The 15,362-nt window shown below is 41.7% G+C and overlaps 2 protein-coding genes across 2 annotated transcripts; one reads left to right on the top strand and one right to left on the bottom strand.

Annotated features, from left to right (window-relative positions):
• The first annotated feature begins 117 nt into the window (after positions 1–117).
• Positions 118–5,726, top strand: LOC308332287 (elongation factor 1-alpha-like). Its single transcript, XM_080788092.1, has 8 exons — positions 118–257; positions 952–1,104; positions 2,169–2,348; positions 2,610–2,906; positions 3,575–3,737; positions 4,152–4,408; positions 4,563–4,797; positions 5,271–5,726. Exons 2-8 carry the CDS (start codon positions 961–963, stop codon positions 5,399–5,401), a joined length of 1,407 nt encoding a protein of 468 aa, XP_080644218.1. The 5' UTR covers positions 118–257; positions 952–960; the 3' UTR covers positions 5,402–5,726.
• A 7,977-nt stretch (positions 5,727–13,703) lies between these two features.
• On the bottom strand, positions 13,704–15,362 carry LOC308331625 (ATP-dependent clpX-like chaperone, mitochondrial; the record flags this gene model as incomplete). The annotated part of the gene is made up of 1 exon (XM_080787111.1): positions 13,704–15,362. One exon carries the CDS (start codon positions 15,360–15,362, stop codon positions 13,704–13,706), a length of 1,659 nt encoding a protein of 552 aa, XP_080643237.1.

The raw sequence follows: 15,362 nt of genomic DNA, 5'->3' as shown, positions 1-15,362 counted from the left end.
CAGACTAGCCTTGGTTTGGCCACCCTAACTTGCAGCTGTTTTTAACCAATGTTATCCGTGACAGTGAAGTGTTCCTTAATGTCCAATCGCCTTGGTGGGTGCACGCTTTGCCAGCCAATAGCACCCGTATTCTAGTCTGACAGCAGAGCTCCAGAATTCCCAGCCCTCCCTCTGCTTTCTATAAAAACTCATCCCAGATCATATTCTGTCTTTTTTCCTCCGGTCTAAGGGACAATCCGTTAACTGTCTGGGCACAGGTCAGTAAAATATGGGCTTTTATCATTTGGCTATACATGTTTTTTTTTTTAATATGTGCCTTGTTGACTGGTTATTGAAAGACTGAGATTTTCATGGGATGTGCTCTTGAGGATTATGCATGGGATGTGCTCTTGTGGATTATGCTACTGCTGGTAAACTATGGATTTTAAAGCTAAATCAGTGACTAGTTTAAAGGTTGTGCCTTGCCATATTCATAATACAAGCATGTTATGTGCTCACTTATGTGCTATATGCTTCAACGATTGCTTGCATGCTAGTCAACGGGCTATCTAAGCCATTATATTCCATAAAATAAAACTTGTCTTCTCATTTTAAGATGAGTAATGCTATGTATTGGAAGCAAATTTGGAGTAATGAATGGTATTGCGTCAGTCAAACGAGCCATTTTCGCCTCTGCTCAATATAGACGCTTCGAGTTGCATGCACGCGCATTCACCCGGCTGCTCGGTCACCGAGCGCGTGTCTGCTGCAGACAACATGGCGGCGCTGCATCACCGACTCAACATGGACGCCGGTACCGAGCACATGGTGCATGAGTCACCAGTTCCCCCTCCCGCATGACTAACAACATCGAATATATGATATAATTAAGCGTGTCTGGGCTATAACGTCATTAAAAGCTGGTCCATAAAGACTGCGAGATGACTATTCACTCAAGTGTTTTCTTTCCAGTAAGTAAAAATGGGGAAGGAAAAGGTCCACATTAACATCGTGGTCATTGGCCATGTCGACTCTGGCAAATCCACCACCACTGGTCACTTGATCTACAAGTGCGGAGGCATTGACAAGAGAACCATTGAGAAGTTCGAGAAGGAAGCCTCTGAGGTTTGTTTGGATGGGCCATCTAGCCATGGCCATTATTCCAGTTGTAATTAAACAAATGGAATGTTAAACATATTTACCGTATTGTATAATTAATATTGTGCCTTATGATAGGAGTATTGTGAGTAACGGGCGTGGTGAAGAGAGGCTGTGTCATTGCCTTGATAGGTGTGCCACCCAGTGGACAAAGCATGCTCTGACACTTAAATGGCCCAAACTTAAATACACGGCCATGTATTTAGACATAATTTTAATTTACTATAAAAATAATTGTACATTGTATAAAGTAGTCAAACCTAGAATCAATTTCACAATTAAAGTAGACCACAATTAACCAAGTAAGTGCAGATACATTATTAAAGGATATTTAAGGAAGATAGGATGGCCAGACACTACATTAGCCTTAAAATACATTATGATTAAACAATGGGTAAAGCCTAATATCAGGCTAATATCACTGCCAGACTGAGTTATTTGATTCCTAAAGTTTAAACAAACTTAATATGGAAAATATGTCATAAGTCCTTGGTAATCGTTTCTAAAGGTTTAAAACTGTATAACACACTAAAATAAATTGTGTATTTTGTGTTAATTAAATTAAATTGTAAGTAAATGTAATGTTCCCTTATATAGGCCCTCCTAATGTTTCTTACCTCACCTGCAGAACATATCTCTTATATGAAAGATGTAGGCTAGTAACAGTGTATGAATATCATCTGTTGTTGCACAAATCAAAAGAATAAAGAACTATATACTGTGATGTATCAAAACCACTAATTTAATTAATTTATATATGCATCTGAGATAATACAAATATACTGAAGTCTGAACTTTAATGACATGATGTGTTAGATACAACAGGACAAAACAGGACCACGTATCTGCATTCAGTGAGGAAAAATACATAGACTGAGTCCTGGATACTGTACATGTTCAAGATTAGGCACTTTGTTGTTGGGGGGGGGGGGCTGTTCATGATTGTTCATTAATAATAAAGCTTCTAATTTGATTGCTTTTCCTGCTTTCCCACATTTTATGTCCTTGGTATTGTGATTATCGTTCTATAGATGGGCAAGGGCTCTTTCAAATATGCCTGGGTGTTGGACAAGCTGAAGGCAGAGCGTGAGCGTGGTATCACCATCGACATTGCTCTGTGGAAGTTTGAGACAGCCAGGTACTACGTCACCATCATCGATGCCCCAGGACACAGAGACTTCATCAAGAACATGATCACTGGTACCTCTCAGGTGAACACTTTATTTCAACCTGCTGAAATACATTAACACGATATTGTACCAAATTATTTTGTTTCTTAAATTGGACAAAATTACAAGTAGCATGTAGTAAGGATGCATGGTACAGAGTACAGATCATAGCTACACCATTATTTACATGGACAATTGAGTTTCCATTCACTATTTGATATAATAAGCTGTCCTAGCGAGTCAATAATTGGCTTGAATCTACCAAGATTCTCACAAAGTTCCTACAATTTTTTTCCTATTAAGGCTGACTGCGCTGTGTTGATCGTCGCTGGCGGTGTAGGTGAGTTTGAGGCCGGTATCTCAAAGAATGGTCAGACTCGGGAGCACGCCCTGTTGGCTTACACCCTTGGAGTGAAGCAACTTATTGTTGGTGTCAACAAAATGGACTCCACTGAGCCCCCTTACAGCCAGAAGCGTTTTGAGGAGATCACCAAGGAAGTGAGCACCTACATCAAGAAGATTGGCTACAACCCTCTCACCGTGGCCTTTGTGCCAATCTCTGGCTGGCATGGAGACAACATGCTGGAACCTAGCGTCCATGTGAGTAACACTGTGTGCCCCCCTCTCAGATGAAAGGTCAAAACCTTTCATCTGAGAGGGGGGCACAAAAAGGAAGATGTAATGTGTTAGCAGGCCTTTTGATAACCAAGGATGCAACTTTTAACTTTGAACACAGATCAACATATACTGTACATGACTAATCCTTACGTTTACTAATGATTAGCAGAAGATTTATGTTGGTTTTCAAATTATAACGAAACATTTAACTTTGCATTAGTGAAAGTTAATTATTTATGATTTGTTAAAGTTACTCTTACAGACTGAACAACTGCACATGTATTAAATTGTAAATTCATCTGCTAAGGTGTAATATCTCAGGTCATCATTATGCTGCATATTAGCCTAAACCTTAATTGAGCAAATGAAAAGAGTGCGAAAGTGTTCCAGATGAATATTGTGACATAAAAAGGAAAGGTTGCAATTTTATCACCTCTTCCTCTGTGACAAAATCAATCACATATTAATTTGCTGCAGAGACATGCCATGTCTCTGTGGGCTGTTTTACAGCCCCTATCAGTAGGAATATATGTGTGTAGTAGTGTGATGGCTCAACATTGCCGTTATGACGTCACATCAGACATTATATTTCTCTCACCTTCACTAATGACCTCACCCTCTCTGTCTATTGTATTCCCCCTTAAATCCAGATGACCTGGTTCAAGGGGTGGAAAATTGAACGTAAGGAGGGCAAGGAGGTTAAGGATACCACTGGAGTGACGCTGCTGGAGGCTCTGGACTCCATCCTACCCCCTTCCCGACCCACCGATAAGCCCCTGCGCCTGCCCCTGCAGGACGTCTACAAAATTGGCGGTAATGATACTTGATTTGAAGATTTGTATGTTACGTGGTCAATACTTAATTTATTTTGGTTTGAATCAATTATGCACAAAATATGCCATGGATTTCCAGTTGTAGATGGTTTATTTTTTATAAAAATGTGATTCAATTTAATTTAGCCTCATTGCCTCTCTCTCAGTTGTGGCTGGGCAGTCTAGTTCAAGTGTGAAACTTAAATATGGCATAATCATGGACTAAGATCTTTCCATAATGGCATCATATATTGATTTAATTTAAGGCATTCTCTTGCTCTACTTCCACATCCATGTGCAGTGATGTGGTAGTGAACTGCTGTCTAGGCCGGGACCCACATGATGTAGTCATTCTCCTTAGCCTCCTATGTGCTGTGTCCTTCACATTTGCCCTATGAACTTTCATCTCCCTCAGGTATTGGAACTGTCCCTGTTGGCCGTGTGGAGACTGGCATCCTGAAGGCTGGTATGGTCGTCACCTTTGCCCCTGCCAATGTGACCACTGAGGTAAAGTCTGTGGAGATGCACCACGAGACGCTGGTCGAGGCCACTCCTGGCGACAACGTTGGCTTCAATGTCAAGAACGTGTCCGTCAAGGAGATCCGTCGTGGCAATGTGGCTGGCGACAGCAAGAATGACCCACCCATACAGGCTGACAACTTCACTGCCCAGGTGAATCCCAAGAATAGGAACATCTGTCTATAAATGCACCAAGTGTACTGTATGTACGTACGTCTGTAATCGACGTAACAAAAAAAAAACGTTTCCCACCGACTTCACATTTGACACACACGTTCTACATCACCATCTCTCCCTCCCTGCACAGGTCATCATCCTGAACCACCCTGGTCAGATCGCTCAGGGTTACGCCCCTGTGCTTGATTGTCACACCGCTCACATTGCCTGCAAGTTCAGTGAGCTCAAGGAGAAGATTGACCGTCGTTCCGGAAAAAAGCTTGAGGACAACCCCAAGGCCCTGAAGTCCGGTGATGCTGCTATCATCATCATGGTGCCAGGAAAGCCCATGTGTGTGGAGAGCTTTGCCCAGTACCCTCCCCTGGGTGAGTTCATTACATAACTGTCCATTTGCAGAATACCCTTCCCTGGGTGAGTACATTTACATAACTAACTGTATCTTAGAGCCCACTTGATTCTGTTAAGTATGAAACCCACAGTAACATGGTTAGGGGTCCAGTTTCCACTAGGACTGTCTATACCAAGTATACTAGGTCCTGGAAGGTGTACCATATCACATATTGAATCCTAGATTCAACTAAATCTTTCCTTCTTTGAAAGACCATCCATTAAACAATTAGAAGTCAGTCAAAAGTCATGATAATCGAATAGAATAAGTCAACATTTAGTAACACACTCCCTGAATTAACTCCACGGCCTCTTACACTGTCTGTAAAATCCAGAGTGTTACATTTTGTTATTCAGTATTATGGACCCTTTCAGGTCCATATTACTGAATTAAACAAAGACTGAGGATTTTACAATGTATCTATATCCTGTGCCACTCCTCCTGCTCCAGGTCGTTTTGCTGTACGTGACATGAGGCAGACCGTGGCGGTAGGTGTCATCAAGGCTGTGGACAAGAAGCTTCCATCTGGTGGTAAGGTGACCAAGTCGGCACAGAAGGTCGCGAAGACTACTGCCAAATGAATTCCCGTGCAGGACGTCCAATTTACAGACATGGCTCCGCCGCAGCAGTGGCAGGCGGTGCCTCATCTTCCTCCTCCTCCTCCTCTTCATACACCCTCCTCCCTCCACTCGCCACGGCCATCTCTGAGGCACAGCTCTCTACTTAAGGACTGGCTTATGCTGATCAAAACCCACCGCAAAAGTTTCCGCAGGAAAGGAGGGCATGTGTTTTAACCAACAGTCTGCTTTCGGAAAATCATGATTATGTTGATGATGATAATTATGATAATTATGTCCAAACCAAAAGATAAATAAATTATTGAATCATTCATTGCCAAATCAAGAAGTTGTTAAGGCTTGTGTTTTGCTCAATTCAGGACATTCGGATGCCTTTTATACTTTCCTTTATAACCAATACTTTAGTGAAACAGCACAATCGTAAAATGCCCCAAAGAACTATTACTACTAGTAAAGCACTTTCACTCCTATGAATAATCACTCACACTGAGCAAATAAAGGGTTAGGTTCACATAAAATAATTTTAATAGTAGAAACGTGTTGAGGTGGAAAGTATGTCATCAATCATGCATAGCACTCCTACGCATTAATCAGGTGTTTATTGTGCTTGTGTTTGACAGTGAAGTTAAGTATTGACAGCCAACTGGCCTCAACATTTTTAGTTTTTAGTTTTCCTTTTTGGATTTACATATGGGAGGGGGGGGGGGTTATGTGCAGTAATAAATTGGATTTATAATCTATAATATTTTTTGCTCTTTGGGTGCAAACATAATCTTTTACTTCATTCATTGTTCATTAAGTGTTGATGATGGTCTGAGCACCTAAACCCTGCCTCTTGTTTGTCAGTGTTCAAGCTCTTGTTATATTATAGACTATCATGCTGGCCTCTCGCACCTGTCTTCAGTTCAGTTTAGATCACAAATCTTTTTGAAAGAAAGAAAAAGATATTTAACTAATGTGTCCATTGGAACCGTGCCAAACAATGCAGTCAAAAGTTCATGAGGTCCAAAACAATGTAACATTTATATGAAAGTAAATGCAATATTTTGGATCGAAACTTGAATAGTTTTGGACAGTTCCAGAAATTATAACAAAGGAGGACCTGGTCATGACTACATTTAAGGCAGGGTGGATCTAAACCAGGGAACGTAACCGACTTGGTTCTGGATAGATGAAGCCTCTCTTATTTGAATTAACAGCATGGACAATTTGGCTACATACTGTAGCCTTCATCAGCAATGAAAATGGAAGCAGGTTGCAGAATATGGCAGGTGCCGTAATTATAGAATAGAATAATTGAAACATAAGAAAAACATACATAAATAAAAACTGGTCATAATACTGAAGGAATAGGTAAGGTAACAGTCAAAGAAAAGACCAACAAAAAAATGCAAAAAATAACCTAAAATAGAAGACTCCTGTAGATGGCAGTGTTGACATATGAAGAACAAAAGTTACAAGTGCATTCTTCTTGTTAGTACAGCACATCATTTGATAATAAATGTCATTATCAAAGCTGTGCTGCGAATCTGGTTCATAGCTGCAGTGCAGCTATCACGATGTGTTGTGAGCTTGTAGATCTGGAAAGAATAATTAGCTTTGTATTTACGTTAAACTGTTCTTGAATTTGCTGGGAACCCCTGGTCCTGGAACCTCCCTCACGCACTGCTGTGTGTCCCCAGACCCCCCTTTAGAAGCACTGGTGTAGAATAGATAACATGTTGACTATCCTCTAATACACATGGTCAGTGATTGGTCACCACTCACCAGCCACTTCTTTTGACCAGGTGCATACAATTTATTTTATTTTTGTGGGCTCGAGTAGCAAGTTATTCCCAAGGCCGTTTGCCCTCTGGGCTGTGATATCACGTGGATCAACCAATAGGAAGACAGATGGGGTGGGGGCTGTGACGTTTGCGAGTCAATACATCAGTAGAGAGCTACTCGAGCCCACACTTGCGCAAGCAGAGCGTGCAAGTAATGATTTTTGTCAGGTGCTACGATGCGTATGTCCCTTAGCAGCATATGAGCATATGACGTGATGAAGATATGTACCAATGCCAGGGTAATAACAGGCATAAGTATTCATTACGTCATATGCTGCCACGGGACATACGGAAGCAGACCGTGTAGTTATGTTTTCCGTCATGCTACAAAGCGTATGTCATATGACGTGATGAAGATATGTACCAATGCCAGGGTATAATTGATATACGATGGTGACGTAATGATATGTTTCAGTGTCGGGTGGATTAAAGGGACATATGCATCAAACCACCCGAGTAACCACATTATACCACTAATCAACTCCATTACATATACATATAGACATAGACATATGAGCATATGACGTGATGAATATATGTACCAATGCCAGGGTATAATTGGTTATCGATGGTGACGTAACGATGACATGTTTCAGTGTCGGGTGGACTAAAGGTAATGCCCCTATGTATACATGTATGTAATCTGACACCACTGCCATAACAGGCATAAGTAATCATTACCATACTTACTTCAAATAGCTAAACCTAATAATTCAATATTGCAAACGTTCTTTCACAGAGAGGCTGCGATTTGAAAGTTTGTAGCGGTCTACAGTACTTATTACTACTTGTGTGCAACAAGCAAGTAGGTACTCGACAGAGTGCAGTTCTAGTTATTATTATATTTAGCCTATATATTTAGCCTATATAATATTTATACTGTGATCGACTGGGGCACTCCCCTTTCAATTTCTTCCAGCTATAAAGCTGCTTTTCATTGGCCCAAAGAACCTTGATGAGACCCAGCTGGTGTAGAATGATGTCCCATCTAGAACTCTCCTCTTCCAAGATGTTTTTCCATTTTCCTTGCCATGATTCTCTCTCAAGCAGTGTGAGTGTGTGACCATGGTATCCACTGTCTGAAAGTAGAGTCTCTCTACATGTTGGTAAATGGTGATCCCCTGTTTTCTCTCTTTGCATTGATGGTTGATTCCTTCTGCTCTCTCTCTCCAGGTCTTTGATCTTCTGTTCTGATCTGCGGAGAGGAACCTTTCAGCCAAAACCTTCCTTTCACCAAGCAGCTTTTGTCTGTCCTATATATTCCCCATTTCATCTCTTCCTTGAAAGCCTTTTCATTGTCCCAAATAACCTGTTTTTGTCATTATTCATTCCTGATGAGACAGAGGAGGAGGTCTTGGGAGGTGTTGAACTGCTGGGTAAGTTCAAAATGTTCTATGGCTGTTCACATCTGTCTCTCAGAGCCGTATGGGCTCTATACACACAGAATAACTCTCCCTACTTCCTTCATAGGTGTTACCGATGATACAAGTTATATAAGGCTCTATTCCATTTAGTGTACAGTGGTTCTCAAACTTTTTAATTTCAAGGACCCCCTAACTCTGAGAGTGTACAAATGGAACCAAATGGACCCGTAAGTAGGCCCAAGTTCTTTCGAAAATGGCTGGTTCAGAAAAGGTTGAGAACCACTGGTCTAGACTCTAGAGATAGATTCAGCTTCAGACAATCTATGGATGTTGCCAGTGTTCCTGTCCAATCCACCACGAAAGGGAAGCTGCACACAAATCCTTTGTTTATTTACCAGCTGTGCAGCTGCTGGGTTGACCACATGAATCCCAGCGTCCCTGGCCTATTCTGGGGGTCATAATAGCTAAACACTTTGACTGTACAACTGTACACTTTGACACAAACACACGTGTGTGTGTGTGTGTGTGTGTGTGTGTGTGTGTGTGTGTGTGTGTGTGTGTGTGTGTGTGTGTGTGTGTGTGTGTGTGTGTGTGTGTGTGTGTGTGTGTGTGTGTGTGTGTTTGTGTGTGTGTGTGTGTGTGTGTGTGTGCATGTCAGAGAAGGGATTGGTGTGTAGACTGTAAAGGGAGAGAAAAAGGAGGGGGACAAGTCTAGAACCCCATGGGGACCCCAGACATGGAAGTACATACTGTGTAGTGTTTAATTTGTTAAGAAAACAAAAGTGTGATATATTTTTTATTTTATATCACACTATATATTTTCTCAAGCCATTCTTTTTAGCTATACCTGTAGATGCTATTTTAAAAAGGCTATCACCCTAAAAAGACAAGAACAATAATGCATTGAAATTTGGAAAGACAAAAGTGTCTTTAAAGGATGCTTTCTGTTTGTTTGGAAATTATTCTAATACATTTATTGGGAAAGATCAATGAACACACATTCTCAGTAGCTCAATACTGTTCATAGCTGCTACATGAAAATCAAGGTTCAAGGTTCAAGGTTAACTTGAACTTTAAATGTCTGCTACACAATATATTTTATGAGACAGTAGCATGGTAGCACCCTTGCAATGCATAACAATAATAACAATTAGACCGATTTCATCCCACAGGGGAAATCTGTTTTCAGCTTCAACCAGCTGAGTGCTACCCACAGGAGTAGACAGGCCTAAAAATTCACCTGTCAACAGGTCAAAGGGAGAGGAGGTGATCGCCCCCACCACCCTATTATTAATAATCTGATTATCCCCTTCCCATTTACTTCCTTCCCAACCTGTACAACAACAGTACATGCCATATATCTCATGCTTAGAGAAGTTTCATATGTTTCCTGATGAGACATATCAATTGTTGTCGCTGTTCTGGATTGTTGTTCATGTCATGATTGTATGGGACCTGAATGGAAACAAGACTGCAAGGTCTTTCTTCGGTGAGGTCCTTTTGGACCTTCAGTGGGGAGTGTTGGCTGGGAGGAGGAGTAGGACTAAGGCCCTATCCTATACATCCTCTCGGGGGGGGGGGGGTTACTACCTGTCAGTGGGGAGTGTTGGCTGGGAGGAGGAGTAGGACTAAGGCCCTATACATCCTCTCTGGAGGGGAGGGGGGGGGGGGGGCTACTACCTGTCAGTGGGGAGTGTTGGCTGATGAATGAATATCAACATCCTAATACATCCTAATACTGGGGGGTCAAATTATGACAGGCAATTCCTGCTGTCAAAATATGACCCCCCCCCCCCCCCCCCCCAGTCAAAAAACACTTTGTTTGAAATAGACACTCATGCTTTCCAAGGTGTGATTTGGGGTCCTAAGGATGAATACAAAATTAATATCAACATCTTAAAACCAAAATGTTGAATTGTGGGTTTGAGCTCACATGCCCTTTTGATGTAAATCAAAAGGGGGGGGTAACTACCTGTCAGTGGGGAGTGTTGGCTGAGAGGAGGAGTAGGACTAAGGCCCTATACGTCCTCATGGGGACGTGTACATTGTGCTGGATTGTGTGTTGTGTAATAAAATATTCAATCAATCAATCAATTCTGTGCATAGTTGTACCACTGTGTTGTTCACCCTAAAGAACATCTTTTCATGTGAAAAACAATGCAGAAAATGAGAGATTATCCAAAAGTACTGTAGCAGAAATCCAATAGCCCACTGTAAAATCACACTCGTCGTGACCTGTGTGAATTAAGTGAGGGGCATCGTACATCATCCATTCATTGTCAAGGGGAATTTAACCCCTGTAGGACAAAAATAGCCGATTTGCTAGTCCACTGACGTAAATTCTCCATTCATTGTCAATGGGAATTTAGTGTTTGTATAAAACAATCTACACTATAGCTGAATATAGGAGCGCCCCTCAGAAAACAGAGGTGAAGACAAAATAATGTTCAGGCAAACTCACGTGAAAGTAGATTAACCATTTATTGCAACAAATGGCATACAGTTAAACTTGGTGTTAAAGGCTACGCTCTGGGAGATGTTCTCTGAATTTTGTCGAAGCAGCATGCTAAGCAAAATCAGGGAAGGTTTAGCCCCCCATGTATGAGAATACAAGAATAGGCACATTAGTTAATGAGATTAACTTGATTCATCAAGTTTCAACTTGAGTTGAAACATACAAACTTTAGAGCTATGCACAGAGAATTTCAGTTCAACATTCAGTTTAAATGTTTGAGCGATTAACCTTGACTGACAGCGGATTACAGATGAGGCGACGAGGCGTGCAAACTCCCATGTCCCTGTATGAACTAACGCTGTGCTTCATAAAGATCACTGGGGGAAATCTGTATTTGTGTCATATGCAAAACACCTGTTTGTGTATTCTGTAATAATATTGTTGAAGATCAATCATGACATTTGCACAACAGTAGTAATTACTGTCTACAGTTTACAGTGTGCAGACTACATAAACTACTATATTTTACAGAGATTAAACTTTTTGCAATCACACAGATTTTTTCCTTCTTTTTTCTTTTTTTTTTCAATCTGTACTTTGCTGCTGTGGTTTATTTAAATTGTTGGCACTTTACTATGAAATCCTGCGTCTCACGTCCGTCACACCACCATATCGTCCGTCCATATGGTTGCCAATCCATCATGCCTTGTGACATCACGTGGCATCATGGAGACCCTTAACACATCCTTATATGGTCACACCTCATGACATCACGCCTCGTGACGCGTCACGCCACCATATATGGCAATCTCCAAATATATCAAACTAGGGTTTCATGATTCTGAATCAATTGCAAGCATTAGTTTTGCACGAAAAACACTCCTTGGGCAAAAAACGTCCATAGCCGTCTTCATAAATAATTGACACATTGATTTAAGTATTTATTTATTAACAGTTTGCAGAATGGGTACATTTCACATGAACGCACAACTAAATACAAAGACTGTTACTGTGGATGACACACTGATAAAGCATTACACTTGTTTACAACAGGGTCCACCTTTTGCATTTAGAGACGCCTCAACCCCTTCTATATAAGAAAATCACACCTGTGTGAAATGAGGGGCGCTCTTGTCATCGTACATCAATTTATGTTAGCGGACATTTGACATTGCTACATAATGTACATAAATAAGGTGGTCCCTTATTGGCCAAGCGCTCCCACCAACATGATACAATGTTTTAAAAAACTCATCTTTTCACCATGATCATGTAAGATGACAACTGAAATTTTAAACAGTCGCACTGTGTTTAGAAAAGCCGATTTGCTCGATTTGCTCCACATATGATGTAAATTCTCCATTCATTGTCAATGGCATTTTATATTTGTGTTTCCACAAAATGCTGGTTTGTTCAGACACTATAGACTTAAATTCTCCTTTCATTGTCAATGGCAAATGTGACAAGAATTCAGGACAAAAAAGCTGTATATAGGAGGGCCCTCAAAAACAGGAAATCATGTAAGGAGGTAAAAAGGGAAAAGAAACATAAAGTAAGGGGGAAAGGGGGTGGGGGAGACTAATAGCTGATTATTGGAGGGTAAATCACTTGTGTGAAGTGAGTGCTTATCATCGTCATACATCATCATAGATCACATTCCGTGCTCAGCGAATCAAATCATTTCCGTGGTACACACAAAGCTGGGCATAGGAGGGGCTAGTTATAATAATAGTAACAGTATTATTACTGCATGGTTGTAAGCCCTGCTGAAATAAAAATACAAAATTAATAAAATGAAAACAAGTAACTAGAATAATGCAATTCACAATTGCAAGTGTGGTTTCCTCTTGTAATAAGACAAAAATGCCAATCTGCTCAGACACTATGACGTACAATTCTCCATTCATTGTCAATGGGAATTTAATGTTTGTGTAAGACGAAAAGCTACACTAATAGCTGATTATAGGAGGGGCTAGCGCCCCTCAAAAAGTTCACACTTGTGTGAAGTGAGGGGCACTCTTATCATCATTTCCGTGGTACACACAGACACACAAAGCTGGGCATATGGGGCTAGAGCCCCTAACAAAACCATAAGAAGTTATAGCGATAGTAACAGTATTACTATTACTGGTTGTAAGCCCTGCTGAAATAAAAATACTATTTTGATAAAATGAAAACAACAGGAAAACCAGAATAATGCAATTAGCAATTGCAAGTGTGGTTGCCTCTTGTAATACATTTGACCAGACTTTATAAGTGGAGATGCTGATGTCATATGTCAATAATGTCATACATCATAATACATAATGCAATAATGGAAAACCCCATAGACCCACATGATGTCAGAAGTTACTCTTTACAATTTTAATCTTTCCATGCACCAGAGGGTAGCTACTGGGACGTAAGTCGGGACTTGATCACCCCGGCTGGGTCGCCTGAGTGAGGGGTATGATGTTGGAAGACCCGAAACCCCGTTGACCTCAGGATACATCACTGAGGATACGTCCCAGGTGCATCCATTCCATGCGATAATAAAACAATAAAGGTTCAAGGTGGTCTTTATAATTGTCGTCTTATGTACAGGTAGTCAGGTACACACATGTAATCTTGTTTGGCTCCTCGACATATAATCAGCTTTCGGCCACATCTGCCTGCCTTGGTCAACTTTCTTTCAGAGACTCTTTCACTTGTGTTTTAATGTATCTGGGAGTAGATTTCCCTTCAGCAGCCGCTTTGTTCAGTTCTACAGCCATGATGTCAGAGTGTGGCACGTCAAACATTGGATCGAGCAGCAGCTTCTCCATGACAGCCCTGAGACCACGAGCACCAGTGTTTCTTTCCAAAGCCGTCTTTGCAATGGACCTCAAGGCGTCAGGGGTGACAATCAATTCACACTTTTCCATACTGAAGAGGGCCTGGTACTGGGGAACCAGAGCATTACAAGGCTCAGTCAAGATGCGGACCAAGGTATCCTCATCCAGGCTATGAAAGGGCACCACCACAGGCAGACGGCCAACAATCTCTGGGATCATTCCGAAATCTAACAGGTCCCTGGCCTCCACGTGCCTCAGAAGATGGTCCTTCTCCACATTCTCCTGCACTGCGTCCAACTCTCCAGCACTGTTGGCCCGCCGGCCCTGACCCATGACAGGTGAAGTGCTGAACCCCATGGAGTGCTGGGACTTTTCATTTTTTCTCCTGCTGATGATCTTGTCCAGTCCGTTAAAGGCCCCAGAAGCTACAAACAGAATGTTTGTAGTGTCTACTTGGACCGTCTCTCCGCGCACATTCTTGGAGTTCTGAGGAACACTGACAACAGTGCCTTCCAGGAGTTTCAGCAGTCCCTGTTGCACTCCCTCTCCGCCTACATCCCTCAACTGTTGCATTCCAGGGACTCTGCCGATTTTGTCGATTTCATCTAGAAACACAATACCCTGTTGTGTTTTCTCAACAGAGAAGTTGGCATTTTGGAGAAGTCTTGAAATGACAGATTCTATGTCCTCTCCAACATATCCCGCCTGAGTTAGGGTTGTACAGTCACAGATGGCAAAGGGCACGTCTAGGCATTTGGCAACCGCCTGAGCTATAAGAGTTTTGCCTGACCCAGTGGGCCCCAGCAGTACAATGTTGCTCTTTTCTAATTTAATGTTAGTGGGGTCATGGGAGTCTAGGATCTCGCTCCCTGTCTTCTCCTGTGGGAGCTGTTGTTTGTAACCTATAATGCTGCCATAGGGATTTAGCCCAGCTATCAGCAGCACCTGAGCAAGGGCTCGTTGTCTCTCTGTTTCCAGCTGTAGCTCAGCACCATTGGCAGGAAGGTTGTTGTATATGCGCTTGTAGTGATTGTAAACAGCCACCGCCATTACTTTTTTGGCATAAGACTGTCCAATAATATGTTTATCAAGGTAGGCGTAGATCTTTTTCGGCGGAGGAGGTTTCTTTAGCTGTAAGTCAAATTTGGGAGCTTCATTCTCGAAATTCTTCTTTGTCTCTAGCAGCAACACAAACATATGGCTGCATTTCTGACATTTCAGAAAACGAGTTGAGGCCACAAAGGTTTCTAAAAGTATGGAGGCCTCTCCACATTTAGGACAGCGCCACTGGCTGCCACCATTTCTTCCTCGTTTCCCCATCTCACCACCTGATTTCTTACCATCTTTGACTCTTGATGAAAAATATGTAGATGTTTCTGAGAATGATCTCACTGGAACTTTCCTGGTCAGTGGCAATTCAGGTATACGTGGTCTACCTAAATTGGTCAAATTACTGCGCGGAGAGATTAAAAAGAGTCCCACCACTGTTCTAAATGTGCATGACAT

The sequence above is a fragment of the Protomyctophum bolini genome, assembly GCF_963924005.1.
Source record: "Protomyctophum bolini genome assembly, chromosome: 17".
NCBI classification, from domain to species: Eukaryota; Metazoa; Chordata; class Actinopteri; order Myctophiformes; family Myctophidae; genus Protomyctophum; species Protomyctophum bolini.
Note: the sequence above shows the minus strand (reverse complement) of the source record. Positions and strands in the feature narration are given on the sequence as shown.